Here is a 27,640-nt window from a genome sequence, read left to right on the forward strand (position 1 = left end):
GTCTGTACATCTTTGGCATGTCACTTCTGAATAAACTCTGTTTCATTTTTCATTTTTGTTCTCTTAATGATGTTTTCTAGAATTCTAAGAGATCGTTCATTTGTTCGGATAAGTGATGAAGACTGGGGTGAGTTGATAAGCTTTGAGATGTACTGTATGTGTTGAAGACGGAAGGTACATCTCCCCCACTTAGACAGGGAGGAAGAGAGGAGGGGAAAGTCTGTCTGTGCCAGATCAAACAGTTATGTTTGCCCTGAAAGTTTCGTGGTAAGTTACTTGTGTTCAGCTGCCTTGTGTTTAGCTTGTAAACTTGATCTGGAAGGCATGGTAGATGGACGAATTTTGAAAAGGGAGGAAGGGCTCTAGCTGCCACTCCCATTTTCTGAGTGAAAATGAAAAAGAGACGTGTAAAAAACAAAACAAACAAAAAAAACAACAATAGTTTTTGTGACTGCAATACATTCCTAGTGCCAGTTGTGACTGAACGCTAAACAGGCTTAGAATATCCACAACTAATGACAAAAGGAAGAAAATGAAGTTCCAAAGGACAGAAGGTCAGAAGAAACCTTCAGTGAGGTGGTAGGTAGTGATAAAACATTGAGCAGAGCTCTTTAAAAATGTCGTAGCTTCTGTAGAGCTTGTTCAAGGGCATATTGTTCAATGTTCCCATACAAGAGGAGGAAAGCATGGTCAGCATATGCTCAGATTATACTACACACCATTTGAGAAGAGAGTGCTATTTTGTCATGAAGGAAAAAACAAATTATGTATTTCAAATATGCAGATGAAATTATAGGTTTATTACATGGTCATTGATTTGTTCCTAGATATTATTCATAGAATTCATTTGAGGGGATCATTCCTGGTCACTCGAGCTGCATGGAATCACATGAAAAATCAGAAATATGGCAGGTAAGATTTTATGTGTCATATATATTTTTTTTCACTAGGAAGTCACAGACTGATGCATGCCTTGAAAGTGAAGGATTTTTTGCACCCTTTTCTTTCACTGTCAATGGGATGAAACAAAATCTCTCCCAGTAGGAAAGCTTTCCTTTCTGCTCCCTTCACTGCTATGTTTACAGTTTCTATCTGCATAGGTGAAGATATCCCAGACTAGAGCTGTAGGGTTGTACAAATGTTTCAATTCATTAGGACTCATTGGAAATGTGTATTAGTTGCTTGTTACTGCAATTCTAGGAGGTCCTTCTACTTCAACTTGCTTGGAGATGACATTCAGCTTCCCAAGGATGAAGTTAGGGCTGACCGGCCTGTAGTTTCCTACTTCCTCCTTTTTGTTCTTTCTAAAGGCTGGAGTGGCATTGGCTTTCCTCCAGTCTTCAGTCACTTTTCCCATTCTCTGTGACTTTTCAATGACAGAGGATGTCTTGGAAATCACTTCTGCCAGCTCTGTCAGCACTTACAGGTGCACCTGTTGGAGCCCATGGATTTGTGTGCCTCAAATTTGCCAAGACAATCTCTGACCAGGTTCTTTTAGACGGAGGGGACTTCTCCCTTTTTCCAGACTCTCTCTTTTCCAGGGTCTGGGATTCTCAGCAGTAAAGGCTGAAGCAAAGAAGGCATTCAGTAACTTCACCTTCTCAGTGTGCTCAGTTACTAGAGCACCAACTTCATTCAGTAGTAGCCCTGCGTTTTCCCTTTTCTCGTTCCTAAAAATCTTCCTTTTGCTGTTAATATAAATAAAGAAGCTTTCTTAGAATCATGTAAGATCATCCAGTCCAACTGTCCGCTTGCTGCCCTTGACCTCCCCTGCCACTTAGCCAGTCTTAGCCTTTCTTGTGCCATTTTCAAAATGCCTATTTTGTATAGATTTTTTTCATCTTGATAATACTGAGCTGTAATCTCTGTTTAGATAAAAAACAATGGGTTGTTGCCAGTGAGGCAAATGGCTTGATCTCAGATATGTGGCATGTTTACAGTAATGTAGAACTGATTCTGATAAGCCTTCTTTTGATGGTGAGGATGAAGACACTTTTTGCATTCTGTTTTTTGAGAAGACGTATTTTCTGAAAAAACTATCTTGCCTCGAAACAGCTATGTAGGTTGCTCTGAAAGTAAGGCCTCCTACTTATTTCTGTGGAAATGACAACAGAAACAAGGAGCGCAGTAACACAACTCGATAGGGCATGTTCTTAGCTACAAGACATTATTTTTCAATGTGATCACCACTGTTAGCTGAGTATTTTTGCCAGCAATGAACAAGTCTGCATGCAGTGCTCAGAAAAACCTGCACCAGCAGAAGACCTGCTGTCACCACTGCTGAAAAGCACCACTCACCACTTCACTTTACTGACAGCCACCTCTGGTGTGCATAAACATTCAGAGAGCATCAGTGAATGTCAGTGGGTGCCATTTTTTTCCACAGGGAGGAATTCAGTGACACACTTTTGCTTCATACACACTTCCATGTCAGATGCCGTTGTGTCAGAGTGCCCCTCTGCTGCCATCTGTTGCATGGCAACAGCATGTAATGGAATATCAGTGGGAAGTTCCAGCCCCTACTTCTTTGTCACCAACATCCAACTCTGACCTCATGGGCCAACATAATAAAGTTAGAGCCACTACTAGTAGGGCAATCCTTGCATAAACTGCAGGTGTTTTAGATGTTTCTAGTGAGCAGTTTGGTCATCTCTACAGTAACGTTAAGGGACAGCACAATACAAGACCTTGTCATCTTCCTCTTTTAGGTAGTTAATAGACAATAGGATTCTTTGAAATTTTCTGTGAATTCTGTAATAATGTTTCTTCATGTGTTACCAAGTATGTTAAAGTGAAGGCATTTTCAATGAAATAATTTGTCCTGACCACTAAAGCCAATTGTTATTGATATCGTAATTTGAAATACAGCTAGAACTGTATGATGAAAATACCTCTTTCTACATCATAATTTATTGTAAGAGGGCGTGTATTCTAGTTTCACAATATAACTCAGAAAGGTTCGTGACTTTATTGGTTGTTTTGCTGCTTTGACAACTCAAGATTTGTCCAATATTATCCATCAGTCAAACATTAAAAAGGCATCGGTTTTTGGCAAAAAAAAAAAATTGTTTTGATTCTTATTTCCACACTTTCATTTTGCTGTCAATAATTAAATAACATGAAATAACTTATTCTTTTTCTCTTCTCCTAAGAATAATTATGACTTCTTCAGCTGCTGGAATATATGGAAACTTTGGTCAGGCCAACTACAGTGCTGCAAAACTTGGCCTTTTGGGTCTGTCAAACACGATTGCAATTGAAGGCCGGAAGTATAACATCCACTGCAACACCATTGCACCCACTGCTGGATCCAGATTGACCCAGACTGTCATGCCACAAGGTGAATTATTTGAGGTGTATGTTTTTAGACATACATTTAGACAGTGGATTGAAGCACAACTAACATTCTTACTAAAAAAGCCAATCCCTTGCACTTTAGAAATTGCTCATTTTTTTTCTTCTTGTCTTTGAACAATCAGCCTACTTTGTTATAAGGAGTCCTTGTTTTCTGCACCAAGATATGAAGTAACTTTATAATTCGTAAAAACAACCCCATCTTTCATGGCTTTAGTTACATTCCCTTCCAAGACTTTCTTAAATAGTGGAAATGCTTGTTTATTTTATTAGTTGTAGGGTCACACGTGTGCCTATGCTATGTGCACTTCCAGTTCTGAGATTTACAGATACAATTTTTTGCACAACATATCACGTGCATACCCCTTTGTTTCTTGATCAGCATTAGTGATAATAACTAAGTTGCCTAATACATTTTTCTGTATTGCACAACTTTGAATGCTTGGACAGGTTTTAACAAAACACTGCACTTTAGAAGTCACTAATAGAGCAAGCTGTGGGAGACAGCTGTATGCAAAGTATAAATTTAGTATGAACAGACTGTTTATGTACTTTGGAAATGACTGGAGAAGCAAAAGGAATTTGATGAAAAAGAACCTCTTTGTAAAGAAATTGTTCCCAGAATGTCATCTTGTCAGCTTATTTCACCCCCCTGGTTCTTTTACCTCGTTGTAGACGGTTCATAGCCAGCAAAATAAATATTTCAAACATAAGATAACAAAGAGTTTGTACGTGTGTGTATATTGTATTGTATGTTGCGTGTATTTTGCATATATTGAATACACGATTTTATTTCACTGGTTAAGTTCTGTGCAAAGTATTCTGCCTTAGATCTAAGTAGTGCAAGTGATCAGAAAATCTGATGTCTCTATAGGCTCCAAATGGCACTTAAAGAGGTGTGGAATTGTTAAGTTTGTGGCCATGAGCTCCTGAAGCTTAAAGAAGTGTTCAGCAGATAAATCTCATGAAAATTTTTACACAGAGTAATAAATCCACCTCCTCCTAATCTTCTTTCTCAGTCATTTTAAGTAGAGTGAGGTCATTAGGTCTCCCTGTAAGATACCTAAAACTGTGATCATTAATTCCATACCTGGCTGTCTCCCTTTAAAATATTTTCACATGTCCTGTAAAATTAAGCTTGTAATCTTAATACTTCCTTCTTAGCTACCCTTAGATGTCTGCAAGCAGCTGTATTGTAGTGTAACAACAGTTGTCAATGTTTTATTTGGTCCATTCAATTTTGTTAATCCTGGGACTGTAAATGTAGTTTTGTTTTGTTTTTTTTAAATCTCAACAAACTATCAGCTGTTTCTTAATTTATTTAATAGTGGACCAATAACATTAGTGATGGCACTCAAGTGCTAACTTTTGTGGTTTTGTGTTGTAGTGTACCATACTTCAGCAAAAACTGCAGCTTCTAAGACATATTTAGAAACTTCCATATTAAATGCAGTTGTGTTTTCTGTTACCCGTGTGGAACTTATAAAACTGAACTTGTATTACTTCATCATGTTGTTAAAGAAGTGTAGGTAATGCCAGACATTTCCAACTCCTCATTTTCAGGAAGTGGGTAGAATGTGGTTAGAGCTATCTGGACAACCAGTTTTGGTCCTTGGTAATTTCTCCACTTTAAGATTGTTTTCTTTTGTGCCAGGTGACCATATGAATTAAAAAAAAAATAATAATCTGTTGATATGTAAAATTAGTATGATTGGTAATACCCAATATCTCATTGGGTGATTTTGGCATTTTGAGATGGAATCTTCCTCAAATAGCAGCTGCAAGTGTTCCCATTATCTGGAAGTTATAAATCAATAAGAAATTGAATAAGAAAGGGAAATTGCTCAGGTACATTTCTGTCAGGTTTATGTCTGGGTGACTTGTCCTTCTTTCGGATTGCTAGTCAACTGGAAATTTAGGAAGGTTTCTGGCCTTGCAGTCTGGGGGTTAGAGCTCCTAGCTTTTAGGTGGTTCAGAACCACCATGGTTTGGTGTGGAGGCATACACTGTTGTTTGTGTTGAATGATTTTACAGCGAATCTTCTAGTTTTGTTCATCCTTTCCTCTTATGGCAGAATACTCTTTATTAAACTTTCTTTGTCTCTGCCATTCATCATCAGAAGGTGTTAAGTAAGGACAACGTGGTGTAGTCACACAGTATTTCTGTTTTATGATTTCCTTTTCTTCAATTTGTTCTAGATCTCATTGATGCATTCAAACCAGAGTATGTTGCTCCCTTAGTTCTTTGGCTTTGCCATGAGAGCTGTATGGAGAATGGCAGTCTCTTTGAGGTATTTTTTCTCTTTTCTTTTTGCTTTTTCGACTCCTCCCTTCTACCACCTTGCTGGCTGAAAGTCAGTCTTTTGCTTGTGCAGTCATAACCTCTTTGCTGAAACTGAATTGTCAAGTAAGATGAGACATGCTAAACACAGACAGAACAAGTTGTGCTGTTTATGATATGTATGTCAAAAGCAACCTTGTCAAATTCTGGAGAGTGCCCACATTATTACTGATTGCTTGCTAAAATTCTTATTGTAACCTTGTATGTTTAAAAGGATTGTAAAGCAGTCACTTCACAACAAAGTTTGTATTTTTATGAATCATTCAAACATACAAGTGAATTGGCAGGAAGGATGAATTAGTTGTGGGTTGCATTGTAAGTACTGTCATCAAACTGATGGCTCTTAAATTGAAGGGAAACTGTTATTCTTTAAACTTTATGTTGCTTACATTCCATTGTTTAAACTGTTAGATGCAATTAATGGTAGTTCAGAAATTTTTATTATGTTTTTGTTCTGAGGAATAGTTCTGTTTCCCTATGTTATGGAAAGTTTGTGTAGTGATGTGATAAGCTGATGATGTTTTTATTATTATTATTTTTCTTTTTGCAGGTGGGAGCAGGATGGATTGGGAAATGTAAGTACTTTCTGTTGCAAGATTGCAATAAAAAGTTTTGATTTGGCAACAAACATACAAACTTTTGCAGTAAGTCTCTGGTTTAGACAATTTTATTTTTTATTAGCATTCTGAGGGAATTGTTTATTTAAAGTAGAAGTTAGAAGTTACACGATACATGGGAGAAATGGGTAATTTAAGAAAGTGTTCTGAAATACTTTGAGCTGATTAGTGATAATTAGAAATCTACCTAAATAACATATAACTCTTGGTTAATCGTAATCCAGTGAATCTGTATCTTCCCAGAAATGATTTTGCGTTAGCCATTAACAATTTATCTCAAATTGCAGTATTAAAATATGGCTGCAGGGACTGTTAATGGCTATTGGTATTAACATTTTTCACATATAGCAGATGACTTTTGCATTTTCTATACAGTTTTCAGAAAATTCCTAACTAGCCAATCATTTAAAAAAATCATGTCAGAAAAGAGTGTAAATGCACAGTAGCTATGTTTCACTAGACAGTATTCTAAACCTGATGTTATATTTCAAACAGGCAGCCCATTGTTGGCTTTAATGTAATGTAAGATCACTGCTATTGCATTTCTAAATATTAATGAAAACCGGTGAGTCTTTTTATTCCAGGTTTAAGTTATACTGTAAAGTTAGACTGAAGTGTCCTGTCTTGAAAGTAGTGGTGTAGAGGAAGAGTACTTTGAAGAAATAAATGGCTTTTTGCTTTGTGCCATGACAACCAGCTTTAGCTCTCTTATCAATGTATCCCTTTACTACTCTTCTAATTAGTGCGCTGGGAGAGATCCTTGGGTGCTATTGTCAGAGGAAAAGATCAGCCAATGACTCCCGAGTCAGTGAGAGATAAGTGGGAGAAGGTCTGTGACTTCAATAATGCCAGCAAACCAAGAAGTATCCAAGGTAAAGGGAATTCTGATAATCTTGACAGTTAGAGCAAGCAGGCTCTAACTGCATTGAACTGAATACTTCTTTTTTTACGTGCATCTACTAAGACTTCCAATACACTACAAAATTGATTAATTCTATTGTAAATGTGTAATATTAACCACTCACTGTTTCAACATAGTATGATCTTGTAAAGGAAGCTTTCACTTGTATAATTAAGACAGTTTTCTATGTATGTGATGTTACTGCCATTCTATGTATTACAGCCAGATTAGAGATAATGTATTACTTGATTGGACACAAATACAGGTAGTAAGCAGTGTAATGGAGAGGTCACACATTCTTTTCAGTTCTGGAATCTTTGTATCTGGTGGACTTTTCCATACCAATAAGCTGTCTGGTTGGTATAAGTAGTGGTATAAACAGTGAAGAAGCTTATCACACTGACTTCAGTTCCTGAACAGCATCAGCCCCTTTACCAATGTCTTCCAATGCTTTGTGTCCTTTCTGCTATCTTCCTCATTTTCCTTCCTGCTATTGTCTCTGTTTTATGCCAAAATGACTCTGATATTTTCATTACCATATTTGCTTTGCTTTCAAATTCCGAACTGTGTCTTCATTGTCTTATCTGTGTAAATTTAATTTTGATGGTTTATTTTTTATTCTCAAGATGCTATCTTTGTCTGTTGTTAATATGAGTTAAATTGTGAGTGCTTAATTATTATGCTTGTGTTTATTTAGGCCAAGAACTGAGTATTTGTTAAATTAGGAAATGCCACAGTGCACATGTTTTGGAGAAAAGGGAAAAGGGCATCCTCTGTACAGTGTCTGTTAAACATCAGAGATACTTAAATTGCTGGAAAGCTCAGTAGATGCTTAAACTGTTGGTCTTGAAGTCTACTAGGGGTTTTAACAGAACTTTAGGGATGTGCTTTTAGCTGTCTAAAACAAAACTAGAACGACAGAATTTTCCCTTTCCCGCATGTATTGATGGAGGGATGTAAGTCATACAGCGGTTCTCTGTCACTGTACTGTTTTCACTGTTATCCCACTGCAGATATCCCATTTCCAAGTGTATGTGAGGTTTATAAATGTTAGCTCTCCTGCTATGGAATGGTGCTTATGAAAATGTCATTTCAGCTGTAAAGCTCTGATCTGTTCTCCAACTTGTCCCATGTACTTCATTAATTTTATTATTTTCAAAAGAAAAAAGTTGAGAAGCATTTTTCTTAAAACGAATTTAAGAAGATTGAATTCTATTTTCTTTTTTTTTTTCTTTTTACTTTACGCGCCTTTTCAGTTTCTTAGCTTAACTTTTTCTCTTGGTATATAAAGCATATCAAGGAAAAAAAAAAAATCATGTGTAAGAGAATTTTTATAGGGTTTGTGCTACCTTAAAGAATAGGAAATAGCTAATTGTCACTTGATTTCACAGTTGATGGCTGATTCAACAGGTTTTGAAGTTTCTGAGTTATCACAGTAATGGGCTCAGAAAAGCACATCTTTATAGAGCAGCTGCTGATTGTGCAGTGTAGTCTTCGGCACCAACTCCTCTCCTTACCCTTTAAAGGTGACACAGTTGGTGTGAGTAACTGACTGTGCCTGTTTCACCTTGCTTTTGATGCTTCAAGTGTCTGATCTCTATAGATCTTCCCTAAGCTTTACAGGCTTAGTCCTTAATGTACCTGGAGAAGCTCTGGCAGTTCCTCTGCATTCCCACTCAGTTACAGGTACTGCCCTGTTATCTAGTAAAAGATACGATTACTTGCATAATCACTGCAGGGTGCCTTTTTAATGCAGGAAAACCTGAGAACAGGTATATTTTTATTTTTCATTTTTTCTCTTAACAAGCTGCATGAGAATTTAACCATTGGGAAGACAAAGAAATGGAAGAATCAGTTTTGCTGATTCTCCCACATTCTCTTTACCAATACTGAAACGTGACTATATATATAACCCAACATGAAAATGCAGTGAATCTGCAGTGTCTCGTGTCAGAGCTTTTTCCTGATTTGTAGGAATGATGTTATATCACTAACGATTAAACTAAACTCATAGCTTTTATTTTTACCAATTCAGAGCAAACTCAGCAGTCATTCAAGAAAATAAGCACAGCATAGTCTGGTCCATGGGGTCGGGGCATAGAACTAAGTCACAGTGACTTTCCACTTTCCTTTATGTCAGACAGTCCACTGTAACCAGCTCTGTGTAATGCTCTTCGGCAGCAACGGCTGCAAAATAATGTGGCTTGACTTAGCTTGTGCTAGAAAATTATTGATTAGACTCATTTGCAGCTGGCTCTTAGGGGTCTGGGACTCCTGTGTGTAAGCAGAAAACTGTATTAGATATGACACAGAAGCTTCTGAATGTGTGGTCTCCTGTAGTTGGTCACAGTTGCATATTGGTGTGTTGGCTCTTTCTGCTAGTGCTGGTCAGTTTCTTTCTGTAACAAAGAGGCAAAGTTTAAACTCTGCTGTGAGACAGGTGAAAAATAATTTGTCTTGCAGATTGTGCGGTCTGTACAATATAGTAAGTGCAGTGTGTGTTGCACAAATTAGTAGTTTTAGTTGTTTTGTTTTTTAGGAAAATGATGAATTTTGTATGTTGTATTCTCTGCCACTCTTATGAGTAAATTTTTTTTTCTCTCACTGCCTCAGTTTTTACCACCACTGTGAAAAGATGAGACATTTTAGCTAAATCTGGCATCTTGGATGTCTTCAGTATGCTCTTGTATTTACATGTTTTTTTAAAAATTTCTTATAGGCTGTCTAGGTACTTGAGTATTCTCACCAGCTGACACATTTAAAAGGCTGTTCTCTAGTACATAGCAAATTAATCTAGAACGCATAGAATCTGCAATTCCTTTTCCCTATTTTACTTCAGTGCTCAAAATGAATGCTCATCAGGACAGTTTGAAGATTACTGAAAAGTCGAGTTTGTACTTGTGTAAAAACCTTACTTATCAGTGCATTTGTAATCTTCCATTTCTGGCCAGCTATTAGCTCATAACAATGTACCTAATCACAACCTTTGTACTTCTTACTGCAAAAGTTTGATTTGCTACAGCTTTTAAAGTGTAACTGCCTCACACAAGGGACTGACAGCTGATCAACTGCTAGAATTTCACTGTAAATCTAATGCTGTAGGTGCTAGTCTAGCTTGTTACGCCAAGCAACAGAATTCCAGTGAAGACTGAAATGAATTAATATGTTGAGTCACTTCAATTTCATGCTAGCAGTCTCTGGAAGACAAAAGTAATATAGGGAGGTTTTTGACTAGGGAAGTTCTATGTTGTAGAATCGTTAAGGTTGGATAGGACCACTAAGTTCTTCTACTCCAACTGTCAACCCATCACCACCACCCACTAAACCCTGTCCCTCAGTGCCACACCAACACATTTACTGAACCAGGGGCGGTGACTCCACTGATTCATTGGGCAGCCTGTTCCGATGCCTTATGAATTTTTCTGAGAAGAATTTTTTTTTCTTAGTATCCAACCCAAATCTCTCCTGATGCAACTTAAGGCCATTACCTCTCATTATATCGCTAGATACCTGGAAAATGTGACTGACCTCCACCTTACTACAGACTCCTTTCAGGTAGTCGCACAGAGCCATGAGGGCTTCTCTGAGACTCCTCTTCCCCAGACTAAACAATCCCAGCTCCCTCAGCCATTCTCATAAGACTTTTGTTCCTAACCCTTCACCAGCTTTATTACCTTCAAACATGCTTCAGGGCCTGGATGCCTTTCTTGTGGTAAGGGGCCCAAAACTGAACACAGTACTAAAGGTGCACTCACCAGCACTGAGTGCAGAGGGATGATTACTTCCTTGCTTCTGCTGACTGCACTATTTCTGATACAAGCCAAGATGCCATTGGTCGTCTTGGCCATCTGAGCAAACAGCTGGCATATGTTCAGCTGGCTGTCAGCTAACACTCCTCCTTCTTTTCCATGTACCTTTCCAGCCACTCTGCAGACATCGAGTTACTGTGACCAAAGTGCAGGATCTGACACGTGGTCCTGTTGAACTTCACCCATTGACCTCAGTCTGTCAGTCCAGCCTGTACAGATCCCTCTGTTGGACTTTCCTACCCTTAGACAAATCAGCACTTCCACCCAGCTTGGTGTCATCTGTGAATTTCTCAATCCCCTCATCCAGATCATCAACAAGATACTAAACAGGGATGGCTCCAGTACTGACTCCTGATGCACATCACTTATGTCTAGTCTCCAGCTGGGTTTACCTCCATTCACCACCACTCCCTGGGCCCAGACCTCCACCTAGTTTTTTATCCAGCAGAGGCTATGCTTGATCAAGCCACGGACTTCTCCAGGAGAATATGCAGGAGACACAGTCAAAGGCTTTACTACAGACTAAGTAAACTATATCCATAGCCTTTCTCTCATCCACCAGGCAGGTCTCTCGATCATAGAAGGAGACTGGGTTGGTCAAGCAGGACCTGACTTTCATGAACCTATGCTGGCCTGATCCCCTGATTGTTCCACACAGGCTGTGTGATTGCATTGAATGATATGCTTCATAGTCTAATAACTGTGGGAGAAATGTCATTTAGCCATACTGTGTTATGAGGGACCAAGAGAAGCAAGCTGTTCTTGATACTTTGCCTTTACCAGAGCTGAATTCCATGCATCATCTTTCTTGTAATTTTGACATTAGCCAAGCCTCAGTCTGAAGGGCTTTTTGTTGTTTTTTTGTTTTTTTTTTCTTGTTTGTTTGTGTAATCATTTAGGAAAGAAATCAGCCACCAGGATGATGTGTTACCTTTACGACAAATATTAGAATACGAACAGTACTAACTTTCAGGTGCTTACTTTTGAAACAGTTGAAAAATAACTCCTAATATCTTCTGAGTACTGTTGTTCAGGGAATTAAAAGCAAAGTATTTACTGTTGGTGGTATTTCAGACACCAGGTCTTGTAGCTGATTACTCAGAGCAGACCTGATGGAGCAGGTTGTCCCAGTCTTCTCTGAAATAGAGTTAATTTTTTTTTTTGCAGAGGCTCATATTGCACTGTGCTTTGGGTTTGAGATGAAAACAGAGGTGATAACACACCAATATTCTAGCTTTTAGTTCTGTCCTGGCACAGAGACTTTTCTGCTTCTCGTGCTACCCTACAGGTTAGGGGCTGCAGGTGCATTAAAAACTGGGAGGGACGGAACCAGGACAGCTGACCTAAACTGTGATACTTAGTAATAGAAGATGGAGGTGGAGAACAATGTGGGTGGGAAGGGTAGTGCTGATGTCTGAAGTGATAGTGTTTTCCATTTCACACAATGACCCCTGCTTTTCTGAAGATGGCTGTATATCTGCTTGCTGATGGGAGATAACAAATAAATTTCTTGTTTCACTTTGCTTGCATAAACAGCTTTTGCTCTACCTAGTAACCTGTCCTTATCTCAATACATGAGCTCTCCTTTTCTTCTGAGAAAGGGAGTGAACAAAGTAGCTGCATGTTGCTCAGCTGCTCTCTGAGATTAAAACCACTACACGTGTGTAGACAGCATTTACCATCAACTATTATATAAATGTCTGTAGAAAACAGCACTGCAGTCAAATTGCAGATGTGTATTTGTTTAAAAATGAATTGAGAAGCTGAATTTTATTTGCTGCCATGTTTGTTGTGTGTATAATCAGAGTATCTCATTTATGTCTGATTTCAAATGTGTTTTTTTTTTTTTTTTTTAATTTTAATTCCTTTCTCTAGAATCTATAGGTGTATTGCATGATGCATTAAGTCAGATAGAGTCACAAGGGAGTATATCTATGAATTCCACAAGTTCTAGATCATTGGCCTCTACAGCAGTTGACACAGTGAGTACCTCTGTCTACCAGACATGCTTGAACCTGGCTGAAAACCTTGGGCATAAACACTTGTTCTGTTAGTGATTAGCTTCTATTCTAGCTTACTGTCTGCAGAACAGAAGGTGATGGGAAAAATTGAGGCTAAATAGACTGAATAATGTAGAATGCAAATGCTTTTAAATTCTGTAAGCCTTTTTAGTTAGGTATGGTTCAGATAAGACTCACCAAATATCCCAAGTTGGAAGAGACCTGCAAGGATCATTGAGTAGAAGTGCTGGCCCACATGGCACAACCCAGAATGAAAGCACTATGTCTGTGAGCATTGTCTGAACACTTAAACTCTGGCAGCGTGGAGCTATGACCACTGACTGCCCTGGGGAGCCTGTTCTATGCCCACCACCCTCTGATGAAGTGGCTTTTCCTAACATCCAACCAGACAATTTCCTCATGCAGCTTTGTGCTGTTCTCTCAAGTCCTGTCACGGTCACCAGACAGCAGAGATTGGTGCCTGCCACTCCATTCCCTGTAAGGAAGCGGGAGGCAGACGATATGCACTAAGCAGTGCATTTTTACTTCATCTCCTTGTTAAAATATAGCTAATTTTTCCTCTTTTCAATTTTATTAGTACTAACTATTTCATTGACTGTCTTTTGAGAAAAAGCTTTTGCACACTGCTGGGCACAGAGCTGTATGAGGTTACAACATAAACTGCTTGCAGTAAGATAGTTATTGTAGGGTTGCTTGTACTGCAGCAAAAATAATGATGTGTTACAGTATCTGTTGCTCATACTTCACTTTTACATGGAACTATACTTTTGAGAAAGCAGTCAAATGTGGATTTTTCTTGATATGGGAATTACAGAAAGAGTGCAAGTGCATTACTGAGTATTATGAAATTTTATTTTACACTGATTTCTGATTGATTTTCAGACGAGCCTTGTTGGCCAGAAGTTGACTACTAAGGTGTATAAATATACTCACTTGGAGCCTATTCTATATGCTCTTGGTGTGGGAATGTCAACTAAGGATCCAGATCACCTGAAATTTCTCTTTGAAGGAAGTGAGGAGTTCTGCTGTTTACCTACCTTTGGAGTTATTCCAGCTCAGTCTTCAATGTTTGATGGTGTTCCTTCTATCCCGGGACTAGATATAGATCTTGCAAAGGTATAGAAGAGCTAAGTACCTAATTTTGTTTGATCTTCTTGTAACTATAAATTAACTTTAATTAGCACATTTGTAGTACCAGTAAGTTCTGTCTATTTTAGAAAAGGAAAATTCAGTGGTTTGTGTTTGCTCATCATAAAAAATTACTTATTTACTGCACTTATGTGAACTGAATCTTCATGAGATGGTACCAAAAAAAAGCTTAAATATCATTTTGAAAATACTTGCATTGGACGTGAAGCTGGAGATAAAAAAGAAAACAAAAACAAACACAGAACAAAACACCACACAATTCATCACATTCTAAAATACTGATTTCCTTGCCATTAATGACTAGAGGGAATAGGGAGCAATGGAGTAAAGAGCATGTTTTTATTGTAGCATTGCCTCTCTCTACATAGATGCTGCATGGTGAGCAGTACCTGGAACTGTATAAGCCATTACCAACCTCAGGTCAGTCCTTTTGTGTTGCTGATTTGTTTGTCATCCTGCCAACTTTTTTTATAGTCATGTTAAAAGTAGAAAGAGGGAAGCTGTGTTTCAATATTTTTATTTATTGCAAGAAGTAGAGGAGAAGAAAGGCAAACTGTTGCACTGTTGAAGGAAATAAGAAACTATGTTATAGACCTCTGGTGTTATGTTCTTATGATACACACAGAAAACTCATGCCTAATGTTTGAAATACTAAAAGCTGGTTTTTACTTGTTTGTTTTTTGTTCGTTTGCTTGTTTTGTTTTTCTTTGTTTTTAAATTAAGTCTGAAAAGAAATGAGCTAATTATTAAGAAAATGCACTAAGTGCAGGTCTATTACTCATATGGAATCATATGATCCTCTTCAAATTTCTGTGATTCTCTGATCTGGTATTAACTAGTGATCTGTAAACAATCTTGAAGCAAAATCTTATGATTCAAAAATTTGTATTTGATCTTATTCTCATACAGGTGAATTAACATCAGTTTCAACTATTGCTGATCTACTGGACAAAGGTTCTGGAGCAGTCTTGCTTATAGATGGTGAGAAAGTTCATAATTTTCTGAGGAGTGTAGTAGAATTTCACAGGCTCTGTATTTAATTAGCTGTAACAGTAACTGCCAGACTTTGCATAATAAAATCTTATTTCAATCTTCTTACATGTTAATGAGAGCTGAGAAATGAGCTAATTACTGATAGCTGTAGATAATGTCATTGTTAAGGTATTGAAATTAAGAATGCTGTTTTTTGGAAAAAGGTTTCAGAGGTTTGCTTTCTGTCTGTGCAAGGGGAATAATGCACTGTGCAAACTGAACGAAGTTCTTTATTAATAATAGCTAGTCCTGTGTGAAGGCAGTCATTTTAGATTCTGCTGCCCTTTAACAACAGCACACGTGTCACCTAAACTTCCCTTCTCTTATATCCAAGTTAAGGGATCAGAACATTTCTGGAAGTTGCTAAGTGGTTGTTTTCTGAATTTTGAAATCTTCAGGTATGATATACCATGGTACCTTGGGGGAATAGACTGCAGGAGTAGATTAATAGTGAATGAATCTCTAATCATTCTTAAGTTCTTATTTTCCCAGTTACTGATAAAATTTTATGAAGGCGTTTCTGTCCTTCTGTTCCTCCTTGTTGTGTTTTGCTCCTTTAGCAGCCTATCTTGGAATCATAGAATGGCTTAGGAAGGAAGGGACCTTAAAACGTGTCCAGTTCCAACCCCCTGCTGTAGGCAGGGTTGCCACTCACCAGATCAAACAGCCCAGGGCCCATCCACCCTGGCTTCGAGTTCTTTCTGTGAGCAGAATGGTGGCGGCATTTAAATTCCTTCCATTAATGAAAGTGGGCATTACTGTCAATATGGTAAATTTCAGTCTAAAGTGTGAGGGAGCGGAGTATGCACGAACTGGAAACAGGAACCTGAGTTTTAATGATTCAGTGTGAGATGTTTAGCTTCAGGAATGAGTGACCTTAAAGTAAAACTTGCTTAGGAGCTCTTTTAGTGCACCAATCGATGTAGACTGGTATTACATCATTGTGTGAGTTGGTAGCATGCTTTATATACTAGGGATTCTTAATAGCTTTTAATAACTCATATCTTATAGCTCAAGACTATCCTGTTATGTGAATTGCTAATGCTGGGTGAAATGCTGAAATAAATATTAATTGCAGCACTGCATTTTAACACCTTAAATGTCATCAGCTTTTTGATAGCTCATTTTTAAATTTTAGTTCTTCCATATAGATCAAATTCAAGATAATATTCAAAACAGCTGATCAGTTTTCACTAGCCAAGAAGTGATTCACAGTAATGCAGGATGGAAGTGTAACCACTGTCTTTTTCTTAACTTGTCTGAACTATTCTCTTGTACCCATAGATGCTAATTATATGAAAAAAAATGTACAGTATACATCCATTCTCTTTTCTTGTTTTTCAGTGAATACCTATTGTGGAAAGGATCTGGTGTGCTATAACCAGTTCTCTTTATTTTTTGTTGGAGCTGGAGGATTTGGTGGAAAACGAACATCAGAAAAGGCCAAGGTAAGTTAAAGCACATTCGTATTAAAAAAGTAATAATAATTCTGTCATTCTCAAGAAAATAGTTGCTCTTTCAACTAGGAAGGATATGCTGGCATTTGAGTAGTACAAAATAGAGTAGCTCAATTGGAAGATAGCTCAGGGATTACATCCAGCTGCTTGACTACTGCAGGGCTAACCAGAAGTTGAAGCATATTATTCAATACATTATCCAAATGCCTCTTGAACACTGGCAAGCATGGGGCACTGGCTGCCTCTCTGGGAAGTCTGTTCTAGTGTTGGACCACTTTTCCAATGAAATGAGGGCAGTAGGAACCTGTGAAAAAGGTACTCTTTGGGACATGGACAGTTGGTGCATACATTCTTGCAATTAGACAGAAGAGTGAATCTTAGCATGGTACTAGTTAGATATTCCTACAGTAAAATATCTGAAATTACAAATACAAAGTATCCTAGTTGAATACAGGATGGAAATTCTATGGAAAATGCTTACAATCAGAACTAAGTTGCGTTGCTATTTTAGTAACTAAGCAAAAATAGAAGTTTTGGAACTGGTATTTTCATATTATGTACCACTCTAAACTTGTGAGGAGCTGTCTGCTTCTCTCCAGCCATCTAATTCTGTTATATGTTAGTGGCAAGTATTACATGAAGATTTTGTTGTGTCATTAGTAAGGATACAATTTAGTGTTGAGAGTATTTGCAGTAACTTGCAGTCATTTGTGGACTTGGCATTAGAAAATAATGTCTTTAAATTGAAATTAATATGAAATGTATATCGTGGACATGAGGCTCCTAAAGTGGATGCATGTTAAGTCTTTTAGAAGAGAATCTGTAGAAGTTGGCAGTGTAGCTGGCTGCAACCTGAAGTAGCTAAATTTGATCCAACTATCCGTTCTATCAAACTGCCCCTATGTTGCCATCTGGCACATGGGAACAGCAGGAACAGAATATCAGTTCAACTTCTACTGCAGTACCACCAACAACACCTCTGATGTCAGGGGCCCACATAATAAAATAGGAGGCATTACTTTCAGAGCAGCCTTCATGTTTGCTAACTGTCAACCGCACGCAATAAACAGACTGAGAAAAAAATGTATGTTTCTTCACAAAAGCTCGCCTTGAAAGTTTTTCTTCTCAATTTACTTTTGATCTGAGCAATTTTTAACAGCCTCTGAGATCTGAACAAAAAGCAGTAAAGCGGCTTTTATTTGTAAAAGTAGATTTTGGGAGCTTTACCTGTCATCCATAAGTTTAAGATCATAATTTTTGGCTGTTCATGTTTTAGCATGAGCAGCAAGGTCAGTGACAAGAAAGAAGTTGAGATTTTAGAGACCTTGCCTGGAGGCCTGATGCTGAGCTGTGGGGATTATGCCATGTAGATGCACAACAAGACTTTTTTTGTGTGTGTGATTTTAATCCTGCACTAACTTTCCTGTAATGATCACACTTTCATTTCTGCCTCAAGTTTATAACGTCAGTTTGGAATTCCATACTGCCACGTTTCATCAGTTTATCACTGCAATATATTCTTTTCCTCCACTTCAGAACTTATTTTTATTTCTGTTTGGGACGGTTGAGGTGGTTGAGGGGGCCATTTTCATTTAAAAATAATTGATATTTAGTAGCAATTTTCTCTAAACACTGAGAGTGTTAATGTTTCATTTACTATTTTTTTTATATGTTAATTTTGTGCTAATAGTTGATCACATTTTAATGCTTGGATACATGGCTGTGGTGAAAATCTTGGCTTGCTAAAATTCTGAGGAGTGTTGGGTTTGGAACTTGCAGTTTCTGCAAGAAAACTCTAGGTGTAGCTCTTCATAAATCCGTGCATCTACATGAAAGAGGTTTGGAAAACGTAAGAACAGGGAAGCATTTTTCTTTCTCACTTGTCCTGGAGCAGTGCTCCTGCATTCTGGGGGAGATTTAGCAAGTGATTAATAATGTCACATGAACACACAGTGTGCATGTCCAAATGCATGCAGTGACTAGTCAGGTTTCTGATGTATAACTTCTCTTTCCTTTAATACTGTATTGAAGAGCAGTGCCAGCTCTGACAGAATGTTACTGTGAACTAGAGCCTTGACGCACTGCAGTAATAAGTCAATTCAACATGGGCTATTGTAAGCTCAGCATGTTCACTAATTGATGATACCTACTTTTTTGTACATTTGTAATACAGTAGAGGATGTTCTTTAGGAGTTTTGTTTTGTTTGTTTTTTTTAATTTTTTTTACCTAAACCTTTATCAGTCATAGAGAATTTTTGTAACTCTACGAATCAAACTTTATGAATCAACTTCAACAGTATGCTGATAAAGTTCCTATCATCAAAAATGAAGGAAAAAAAAAGGCTGGAGGTTGCTTAGAATGCTGTGTGGCTTCATATGCAGCACGTATTTGTAAAGACAGAAGGAAAAGGCTACTGAAGGACTGAAAGCAATATAGTTTGTAAGTAAGGGAATACATTTTTTTGTATCCTGTTGAGGTTTGGATATAATTTTAAAAGCTTTACTTTTATATTGACATTCCAAAATACTCATGTTGCATGAGAAACCAGCTTTTAGGTAATTCTCATTTGATCTTTTTGGATAGTCTGGAAGAAACGTAATCAAATTGATTAGCCTCGTGTTACTTAGGCAAATCTGGTGCCTTATGTTCACTGTCTTTGCGAAGATGAGCTTCAAAACTTATTTTTTTAACGTTAATATTTTTCTCTTACTTGTCTTTGAAGAAAAGTTGGGAGAAACCCTAACAGCTTTGTAAGTTCTATTTTGTCCGTACATTTTTAACTGTAATTCTGATAAAAGATTTCTTGTGGTGAAATATTGATGCGACAACTTTTGCTTTAGGTAACAGCGAATCCACCCAAGAGACCTCCAGATGCTGTACTTTCTGATGTCACAACATCTGATCAGGTAAAGTGGTGCATGCTCAAGATGTAAAAATGTCTATTTTACTTGAAACTAGTCTTGCATGATATTAATTGTTCCAGTTTTCTGTTATACCTCAGGTATTTATATATTCTTGTACTCCATGTATAATTTGAAGGTAAAATTTTTGCAAGATTAAGTTACAATAGTATATTCAATGTTCTAAAACATTCTTGTCACAAAATGGTGACAATTTTATTATGCTTTTTATTACAAAATTCTACATAGAGGAAATTAACAGTGATTACGTATTTTGTTGTAAGAAAAAAAAGGGAAGTTCAAAATTTACCTTAAATGCTGCATGCAAACATACAGTGACTTAAAAAATAAGAGGTTTTGAAAATCTAAATTTCTTTAGTAGTTACTGTCAGGTAAACTTTGAAATACTGACAAGTGTCTGTTAAGATATTTTTCTTTCCATCCACGGTCACACTGAATCACAGGCATCTACTTTCCAAAAGCAAAACCTGAGTAAATAAAATCTGTCCTTTTCTGAAGGTGCAGAAATGCAAGAGTAAAACAAGAAAGAAGGGAAAGGTACCAGCTTTAAGACAGAGAATATTAGTTTCAAAAGCAATGCAGTCCTGACTGGAGGCTATACCTATTGGAGATGTTCAGTTAAATTATTAGGCATCAAGTGAGCTGTGGTAACAGCGATGCCTGCTTGGTTCTGATTGTGTACACAGTAATTCAACTGAAGTCTCATCCAGCTGATTTATGTACTTGAAATCCTAGTTACTCCTGTTCATTTAAACAAGGAAGACACCAGGTCAACATTCCTTTTTCTGTCACTAATTTACTTGCTGCATCATGAAAGACACAGTGTCAGTCAAAAGGACACGGGCATCCTGTTCTGAATAGACTTCATCAAATGCATGTAAGCACGTCAAGAGAAAAAGGGGAAATGAAAAAATGCTCTGCTCTGCAGAGGTTGAGAAATGATGCTGTCTAGCAACTGACATTTTATTAGAGATAAACTAAGACTATTTTAATGGCTGAGTAGTTAAGGCATTTTGTTTCAATGCTGAAAACTAGTTCAAATTCTTCTCTACGTGATAGTTTCAGGATTAATTCCAGATTCATCAATTTTCAGAAGATATTTGTGACCCCTCACTCCTAAGTTAGTTTCTGAGCCTAAATCTCAAGCCAGAGTCTCTCTACAATTGTTGCTGTGTGGCAGTTATCCTATGATGCAGAAATTTCGAAACTTTGCTACTGCAAAATAGGTTTTTGGCAATAAAGGAGGTGGCACAGAGTAGCCATCATGCTGCTTTTGTTTCATGATCTGCTCTGGCAGGTAAATAGACAATGATAATTCATCTCACATTACATCTTGCAGGAGCCAAAGGCGATGAATTTTCAGCATTAGAAGGCTTATCTGTCAAATGATTCAGTAGCATCTGTGTTTAAGTGATGATACCAGTGTATAGGATGGAGAATGTGCAGATCACAGGAACTATACGGGGGAGAAGTACAGGCTTTTAAGTGTTTGACAACTTAAATTTTACATTTCTGTGTCTGTGAAATGACATGTAACTGCCTAAAATCCTTGCAAATAGAAGCTGGCATGCAAACTGCATTAATGTTTCTGGAGTTTATTTCTCCTCTGTGTTTAAATGCCTAAGGTGTTGACAAAAATGACCATTGCCATTCAGCCATCAAAACAGTTTAAGTTTGAGGAGACAGTTTGTCAACATGAGCCATATTAGTTTCCGGAGATTGTTGTGACATTCAACAGGCTGTTTTCGTGTCACTGCAGTTTACTTAAGAAAAACACAGTTTTGTCCTCTTTCACTTCTCACAGTCTCATCATGTAGGAGACAGCCTGATAGCTGGAGCACTGTGCATCTCTTAAAAATATTTACAGTGACTCCTTTCTTTCACTGGATTCATTGACTCTGGTTGTAGAAGCTACGTTTAATTTTAAATTAACTGCTTGCTGTTACCTGTGTGTGGGCATTTCCCTGGCTTCACTGTACAGTGCACTCTGTGGAAACAAGAAGACCGCAGAAAACTCTCAGTAAAGAGAGTTTTTTTACTTTACTTTACTCTTTACTCTTCTAAAATCTGTGCCTGTTCCAGAGAAGTTATTTAAACATCAGCCAGTGCTTTTTAATGAGTGACCTGAAGTACCGCACTGTGAGCCACTGGAAGATGAAAAGTAATCAAGTATCTGAGCTTCTAAGGCTGTTTAAGGATTAAAAATTGCATCCTGCTGAAGTACATAAAAATTTTTCTCTGTAAAAAGCTAGTGACGTTTTCCCCATGTTGCAGAGATATGTTTATGCTGTGAAATTTTCTAACTTGTTCTCTGTACCATAGACATGTTTTACTGGGCATACTGCCATAAATCTTTTGAGTAAAAATAGAACTTTTGACAGAAGGTCACGAAGTCTAGAGAATGCTTAACTATTAGCCATTTAATAAGAAATGATTTGTGCAATTTCAGACCATTAGGGAAAGTATAACACAGTTGCAGATCTTCAGTATTACCAAACTACTCCTTTTTTTGCCAGCTTTCAAACCAGAAACTTATGCTACAAATTTTGATAAATGATTTCTCATGCAATTTAGATGCACTTAAGTCTTACACACTTGTATCTCTGGAGAGTTATCACCACCTTCCCAAATGTGTTGATTTCTTTGGAATTTTCTAGTGGTTGGCAACCCTGCACATAGCAGGGGGGTTGAAACTAGGTGATCATTGTGGTCCTTTTCAACCCAGGCCACTCTATGATTCTACAAATTCATTTTTTTGATGACAAACACAAAATAAGCTGTAGTGTGTATTTGAGGTTCATGGGGTCCAAGTGATGGAGGACACTTTTGAGGAAGGAAAAAAGTATAGGGTCTTGAGTTTGTTGGGGGCTTTCAGTTTTTCTTTTGTTTGTTTGCTCCTCTGGGAAAAAGCCATAGTATTCTGATATTGTGCAGGGTGATTGTTTTCTTCTGTTTTCTAACTGCTAGTTAGAACTGTTATCTAACTTCAGATATCGAAATGAATATTCAGCACATGCAGCATTGTCACAATAAGTACACAGGATGCCATAAAATTAAGTTTTTCAAGAAGCAGTTTTGGTTTTACTATTCTGTGTTCCTTCCCACTTAATTGGCAAAAAAAATGGAAGATTGGAACAAGAAGTTTGCAGAACCTTTTGTTAATGTCAAGTTCAGTAAAATGTCTAGTATTTAAGAAATATTTATCATTGAAAAATTACTTTTTCTTGTCTCAGTATCCTGTATTTCACTGGAGCATTCTCCCATTTTGAATTTTGAATCTTGAGTATTTGTTGTTTCTTAAATTGAGAGAAACAGGCAAGGCAAAGAGGCAGATAAGTCTGTGTAGATGGATTTTTGAAGTGTCTTCAATCTCCCATTGTAAAACAGCATCAAATGGCTTGTCACACAAATTGTGCTCTTGGTGCTACTTCTTCATGAAACTTAGGCGTCTCAAGCACACGACACTTCTAATGTGGGGCTAAAAAAAACTGGCCATCCTTTTGGATAGATCTGCTTTCAAGGATTTTTGAAATTCATTGTTAGAGCTGGTGAAACTGAGACTGATGATGATGTACGGCTTTTTGATATCCTGTCATTTATGAGTTGATCTTGTTTGGAAAATTTTGGTAAGGTTTTAAGTGTTGCAAGATTAAAAAGAAAGGAAATAAAGCTTGCCTTGAATGTAGTCCTAATACTCTGTGAATGCAGTGCTTCATGATGCAGTTTTTAATCAAATGTTACACTGGAGAGCCAGAATTGGTTTGTGCTGCTGACAATTCTGACCTTTTCTGCTGTCTTATCGTTTTCTGTATGTAAGGTAAAGATGTTTATAAATGCATGAGGCATTTTAATTCCACAGAGTGTGATTAAAGAAGTGATTTACAGTGTCTGGTGGTCTTCAAGACAGTGATACAAAGCAGCATAGAAAAGCCAGCTTTAGGAAAAGTGTAATGATTTTGTATTTATTCAGGAATTTTCAGAAAGATTCAGTAAATCCACACTTACACTAATCTGATTGGATTTAAAACACGCAAACTGCATAAAGCCACATATAGATCAAACATTGGCTAACAAGATGTGAATAAATTCTCCTTTTTAGTCTTTTCTTTTTTTCTAAAATACAGGTGCTTTTCTTCTCAAAGAAGAAAAAGTATCAGTACCTGTGATATTTCAGGTAGTGTGGTCATCACCTGTGAATATGACCTCATGAGTCTCCCTCTGTCCTGGTTTCAGCTGAGACAGAGATGATTTTCTTCATATTGTCCGATATGATGCTGTAATTTGGCTTTAGGAGAACAACAGTGTTGATAATGCACTGATGTTTCAGTTGCTGCTGAGCAGTACTGCACAGAGCCAGGGGTGTTTCCGTTTCTGTGCTTCTCATGCTGTCCTGCCAGTAAGGGGGGCACAAGATTCCAAGACAGGACAGAATCAGGACAGCCAACCTAAACAGGGCAAAGGGATATTCCATACTTTATGACAGGTGATAAAACTGTAAAACTGCAGAGAGTTGGCGAGGGGAGGAAGCACTGCACAGGGACTGGGTGGCATCAGTCAGTAGGTGGTAAGAAATTGCATTATGCCTCACTTGTTTGGCAAATGTCTATATGTCTGTGTGTATACATATATATATATATATATATATATATATATATGGAAAAATTATATACATATAATCATCATTACTGTTATTTTTTTCAATGTAAGAATTCTACTTCATTTTTTTTCTTCCCGACTCTCTCCTCTATCTGGCTGGGTGGAGGGAGGGAAAGAGGGAATGAACGGCAGTGTTTACCTGCCTGCAGGGTTAAATCACAGCACTCTCCCTTCCTGAGTGACTCTCAGTCTTTCTATCCTCTTCCATTTACTGCTGTCCTCTAGCTGTTTGAGTTTTTACTGTCTAATGCTCTGTCAAAACCACGCTTCTTCATCCAAGTGGAAACAATCGTGAAGACAATGTACAAAATAAGTTTATTGCAAAAGAGTGGATTTAGGAATAAACCTTATTAAAAAGATATCTTGGAGGGAAGATGTGTACAGGAAACATTTTAAAGTCTAGTGCATAATTGAAGTGAAATCTACTGTAAAATGTTGTCCACCCATTGTCAGCAATATATATAAAACACTGCTTTACACTTAGCATGAAATGTGAAGACCCCTACAAGCTTCTGTGTGATTAGGATGTTGGTATTCACCTGCGGAAAGTAATCATATACAACGTATTTCGTATCTATTTTCATCTTAAACCTAAATATTGGTGTATGTTTTTAGAAAACATAGATATAGGTAGAACTTGTAATTTTTCTGACACTGTGCACAGAAGTTAATTATTTCCAGCTTTTACCTGTTTCTCTGGAGAGATCTTATTCTTATTTTTAACAGCTTAGAATAAAAACAAAACAAAAACAAAAACAGAGGGATGGAAATGATTTGAATTCAAGTTGTTTTTTGAACGAGTGCAATATACTCTTTTGAGAGAGATGATGATGAAATCGTGTTCATGCGGATGGGGAAAATATGGTTACAGGACAAATGTTTCCTTATGTCCTGCTCTGTAAAGACTGTGGTACAGCATTGCCTGAAAACATGTAAATTTAAATTAACTTCAGAATATAGTGCCAGAGAGCCTCCTGGAGCCTCAGGTAATTTTTGTTATTTGTAGCATAAATAATTTGTTTCATAATGAAAAGAACGAAGTTCTGCAGTAGGTTCACAGATCCTGAGAGCTTGCCTGACAAAATGTGCTTAACAACTAAGGATGATACATGCAGAACAGAGGAATGTGAAGCCATTGCAAAGACTTGATAATGTTTTCTTAATTTATCTAGAGGTTTCAGGATGCAGACACAGTGTTCTTCACACCCCTTACATTGTGTAGTTAGTGAATGTTTATATTTGAAGTTTATTACATATTATGAGGCTGTACCTGATTGATTTTTTTGTTGTTGCTTTCTTTTGCTTTTATGTGTGTGTGTGCATGCTTATCCGCATTGGGAAGATCAGATTATACTTTTCTAATCATGATGGTTTTGAAAAATTAATTGATGGCTTCAGTTATACTAGAATTTTATGTGATAAGATTGTAAAAAAAGAAAAGGTGCTAGGATAGCAGTGATTTTGTTTAAACAAGATGATCTTCATTTCCGACAGTTGATTTCCTTCCCTTGTCTATAAATGTCTTACAGAAGTATATAGAAATTATTTCATTCAAATTTCTACAAAACAAGATGATTTGAAACAGTTTGTATCTTTTAATTGGGAGGCCCCACTAGAGAAAAGGCTTCCTGTATGTTTGCTATGCTTCTTATAAATAACTAACGTTCTTTGAAGCCTGTGCCAGAAAAGTCTTGAATTTATGCTGTCCAGACAACAGAGAAAATATAATTGCAAGCTTAAAATGGTCTAGGGTACTACACTTGTTTTTCTTAGTTAGTCTTGTTAGTAAATAGAACTGTATGTGAACCAGGTTTCCACAAAACATATTCAGGCATTGGAAGCTGTTATGAACAACTAATAGGATCTGTTATATTTTATGCATAGACCTACTTCGGTGAGAAAAACAGTTGGAAAGAACAAACAGACACTTCTGCTTTTCTATGTGTTGTTACTAACTGATTGCTTTTCCTCAATATCTGTAACTTAGACTTAAATAGATGGTTAAAAAGAAGTTATGGCAAGTGGAAATCTCAAAGTTGACGTGTAGTTGCTTATTTATTAGTATAGTGCATTAATTTGATCCCTTGAAGCATCAGCACTGAGTCTACCTGGAAACATTCATTGTTATTAATGTAAGTCAGAGCTCATTGAATTTTAGATGAGATTTGTGCTGTTTTTTTGTCTTTCTGAGATGGCTAGGCTGCTTGCCGTTGCTTTAATAAGTTGTTCAGTAAAGCATACAAACATGCACATAAACACACATGCACATACAAAAAAGTACATGAAAGTGTAAGGTCTCAGGCAAAGCTCTATCTGACAAGTTAGAAGGCAAAATATATGAAGAGTTGGCTTCATTTTTTGTTAGCTTTACCACTGACCTTTATTGCAGTCCACAGGCAAGACTGAAATGTTGGCACAGACAAATTGAATATCGCCTTTCCTTTTGTGATCTGGCAGAACTCCTAAATTGTTAAGAAATTAGACTTGACAGTTTGTGTTATTAATTGGAGAACAATCTAACCATGTTATGACTGACTTCAATCTAATGCCCCACATCAATTGGCTCTTGTCATCCTCCGAGGATGCATCGCTCTGTCTGCTTTTATGCTATCACTCAAGATTTCAGGAAATGTTATTGTAGGAGTATAGAAAATAGGGCCAACAAGGCTTTACAACAATTCTTTTCCAATATGGTATGTACTTCATATAATTTTACACAATTAAGTAATACCCAAGAGTGTGGCAAATGAAAAAAAGTTTATTGGCAGACCTAAGGTGACTGTGCTTAATTTGCATAGCCTGCTCTGTAATTGCCGTTACTCATTCCAGGCAATGTGTTTTCTGACAGTGACCAGGGCCACTTCCAGCTGTCAAAGATACAAAGGCCAAGTATTTCCTATACTCATGTGCCAGGTTTTTAGCAAAATACATTGATCACATAATAATTGATCACATTGAGCTATATTATTTCCGAAATGTTATGTTAAGGGTGTAATAATTCTCATCGTGATTATTTTGAAAGGCATCCGGCCTAAGAATTGTCTTCGAAGTACTGCTTATTATCACCCTAAATAAATGAGTAGTGTATTTTACAAGTTCAGTAAGAAGCAGCTGCATAGATTAAACTAGATTTAACTTGAAATTTGGTCTCTTATCTAAATATAACCTTTCTCTATTATAACTGTTATTTAGTATCAATTAACATCAATTGCAATGGCACCTTTGTGGAAAATTTTTTTTAAAAGCGTTTTGACATCTTTTAATTTACCTTAAAGTAGTGTAATAATTTTGTGCAATTCACATTTGGCAACTTCAATTTTCTACTTCTAAAGAGTGGTGGTTGTTACATTTTGGCTCTGTTGAAAGAGCTTCGTTAATAAAG

At 37.1% G+C, this 27,640-nt stretch overlaps 1 protein-coding gene across 1 annotated transcript in view; it reads left to right on the plus strand.

Annotated features, from left to right (window-relative positions):
* HSD17B4 (hydroxysteroid 17-beta dehydrogenase 4) overlaps positions 1-27,640 on the plus strand; it is a gene marked incomplete at its 5' end in the record, with an annotated part of 55,252 nt that overhangs the window by 8,756 nt on the left and 18,856 nt on the right. Inside the window, 12 exons of the mRNA XM_079548674.1 lie at positions 81-127; positions 828-912; positions 3,153-3,340; positions 5,553-5,644; positions 6,245-6,269; positions 7,055-7,183; positions 12,897-13,003; positions 13,925-14,158; positions 14,560-14,611; positions 15,101-15,172; positions 16,568-16,671; positions 19,522-19,587. Of these exons, the coding sequence (XP_079404800.1) occupies positions 81-127; positions 828-912; positions 3,153-3,340; positions 5,553-5,644; positions 6,245-6,269; positions 7,055-7,183; positions 12,897-13,003; positions 13,925-14,158; positions 14,560-14,611; positions 15,101-15,172; positions 16,568-16,671; positions 19,522-19,587 (1,201 nt within the window). The remainder of the gene's footprint in view (positions 1-80; positions 128-827; positions 913-3,152; positions 3,341-5,552; positions 5,645-6,244; positions 6,270-7,054; positions 7,184-12,896; positions 13,004-13,924; positions 14,159-14,559; positions 14,612-15,100; positions 15,173-16,567; positions 16,672-19,521; positions 19,588-27,640) is intronic.

Source organism: Tetrao urogallus (assembly GCF_951394365.1).
Source record: "Tetrao urogallus genome assembly, chromosome: Z".
NCBI lineage: Eukaryota > Metazoa > Chordata > Aves > Galliformes > Phasianidae > Tetrao > Tetrao urogallus.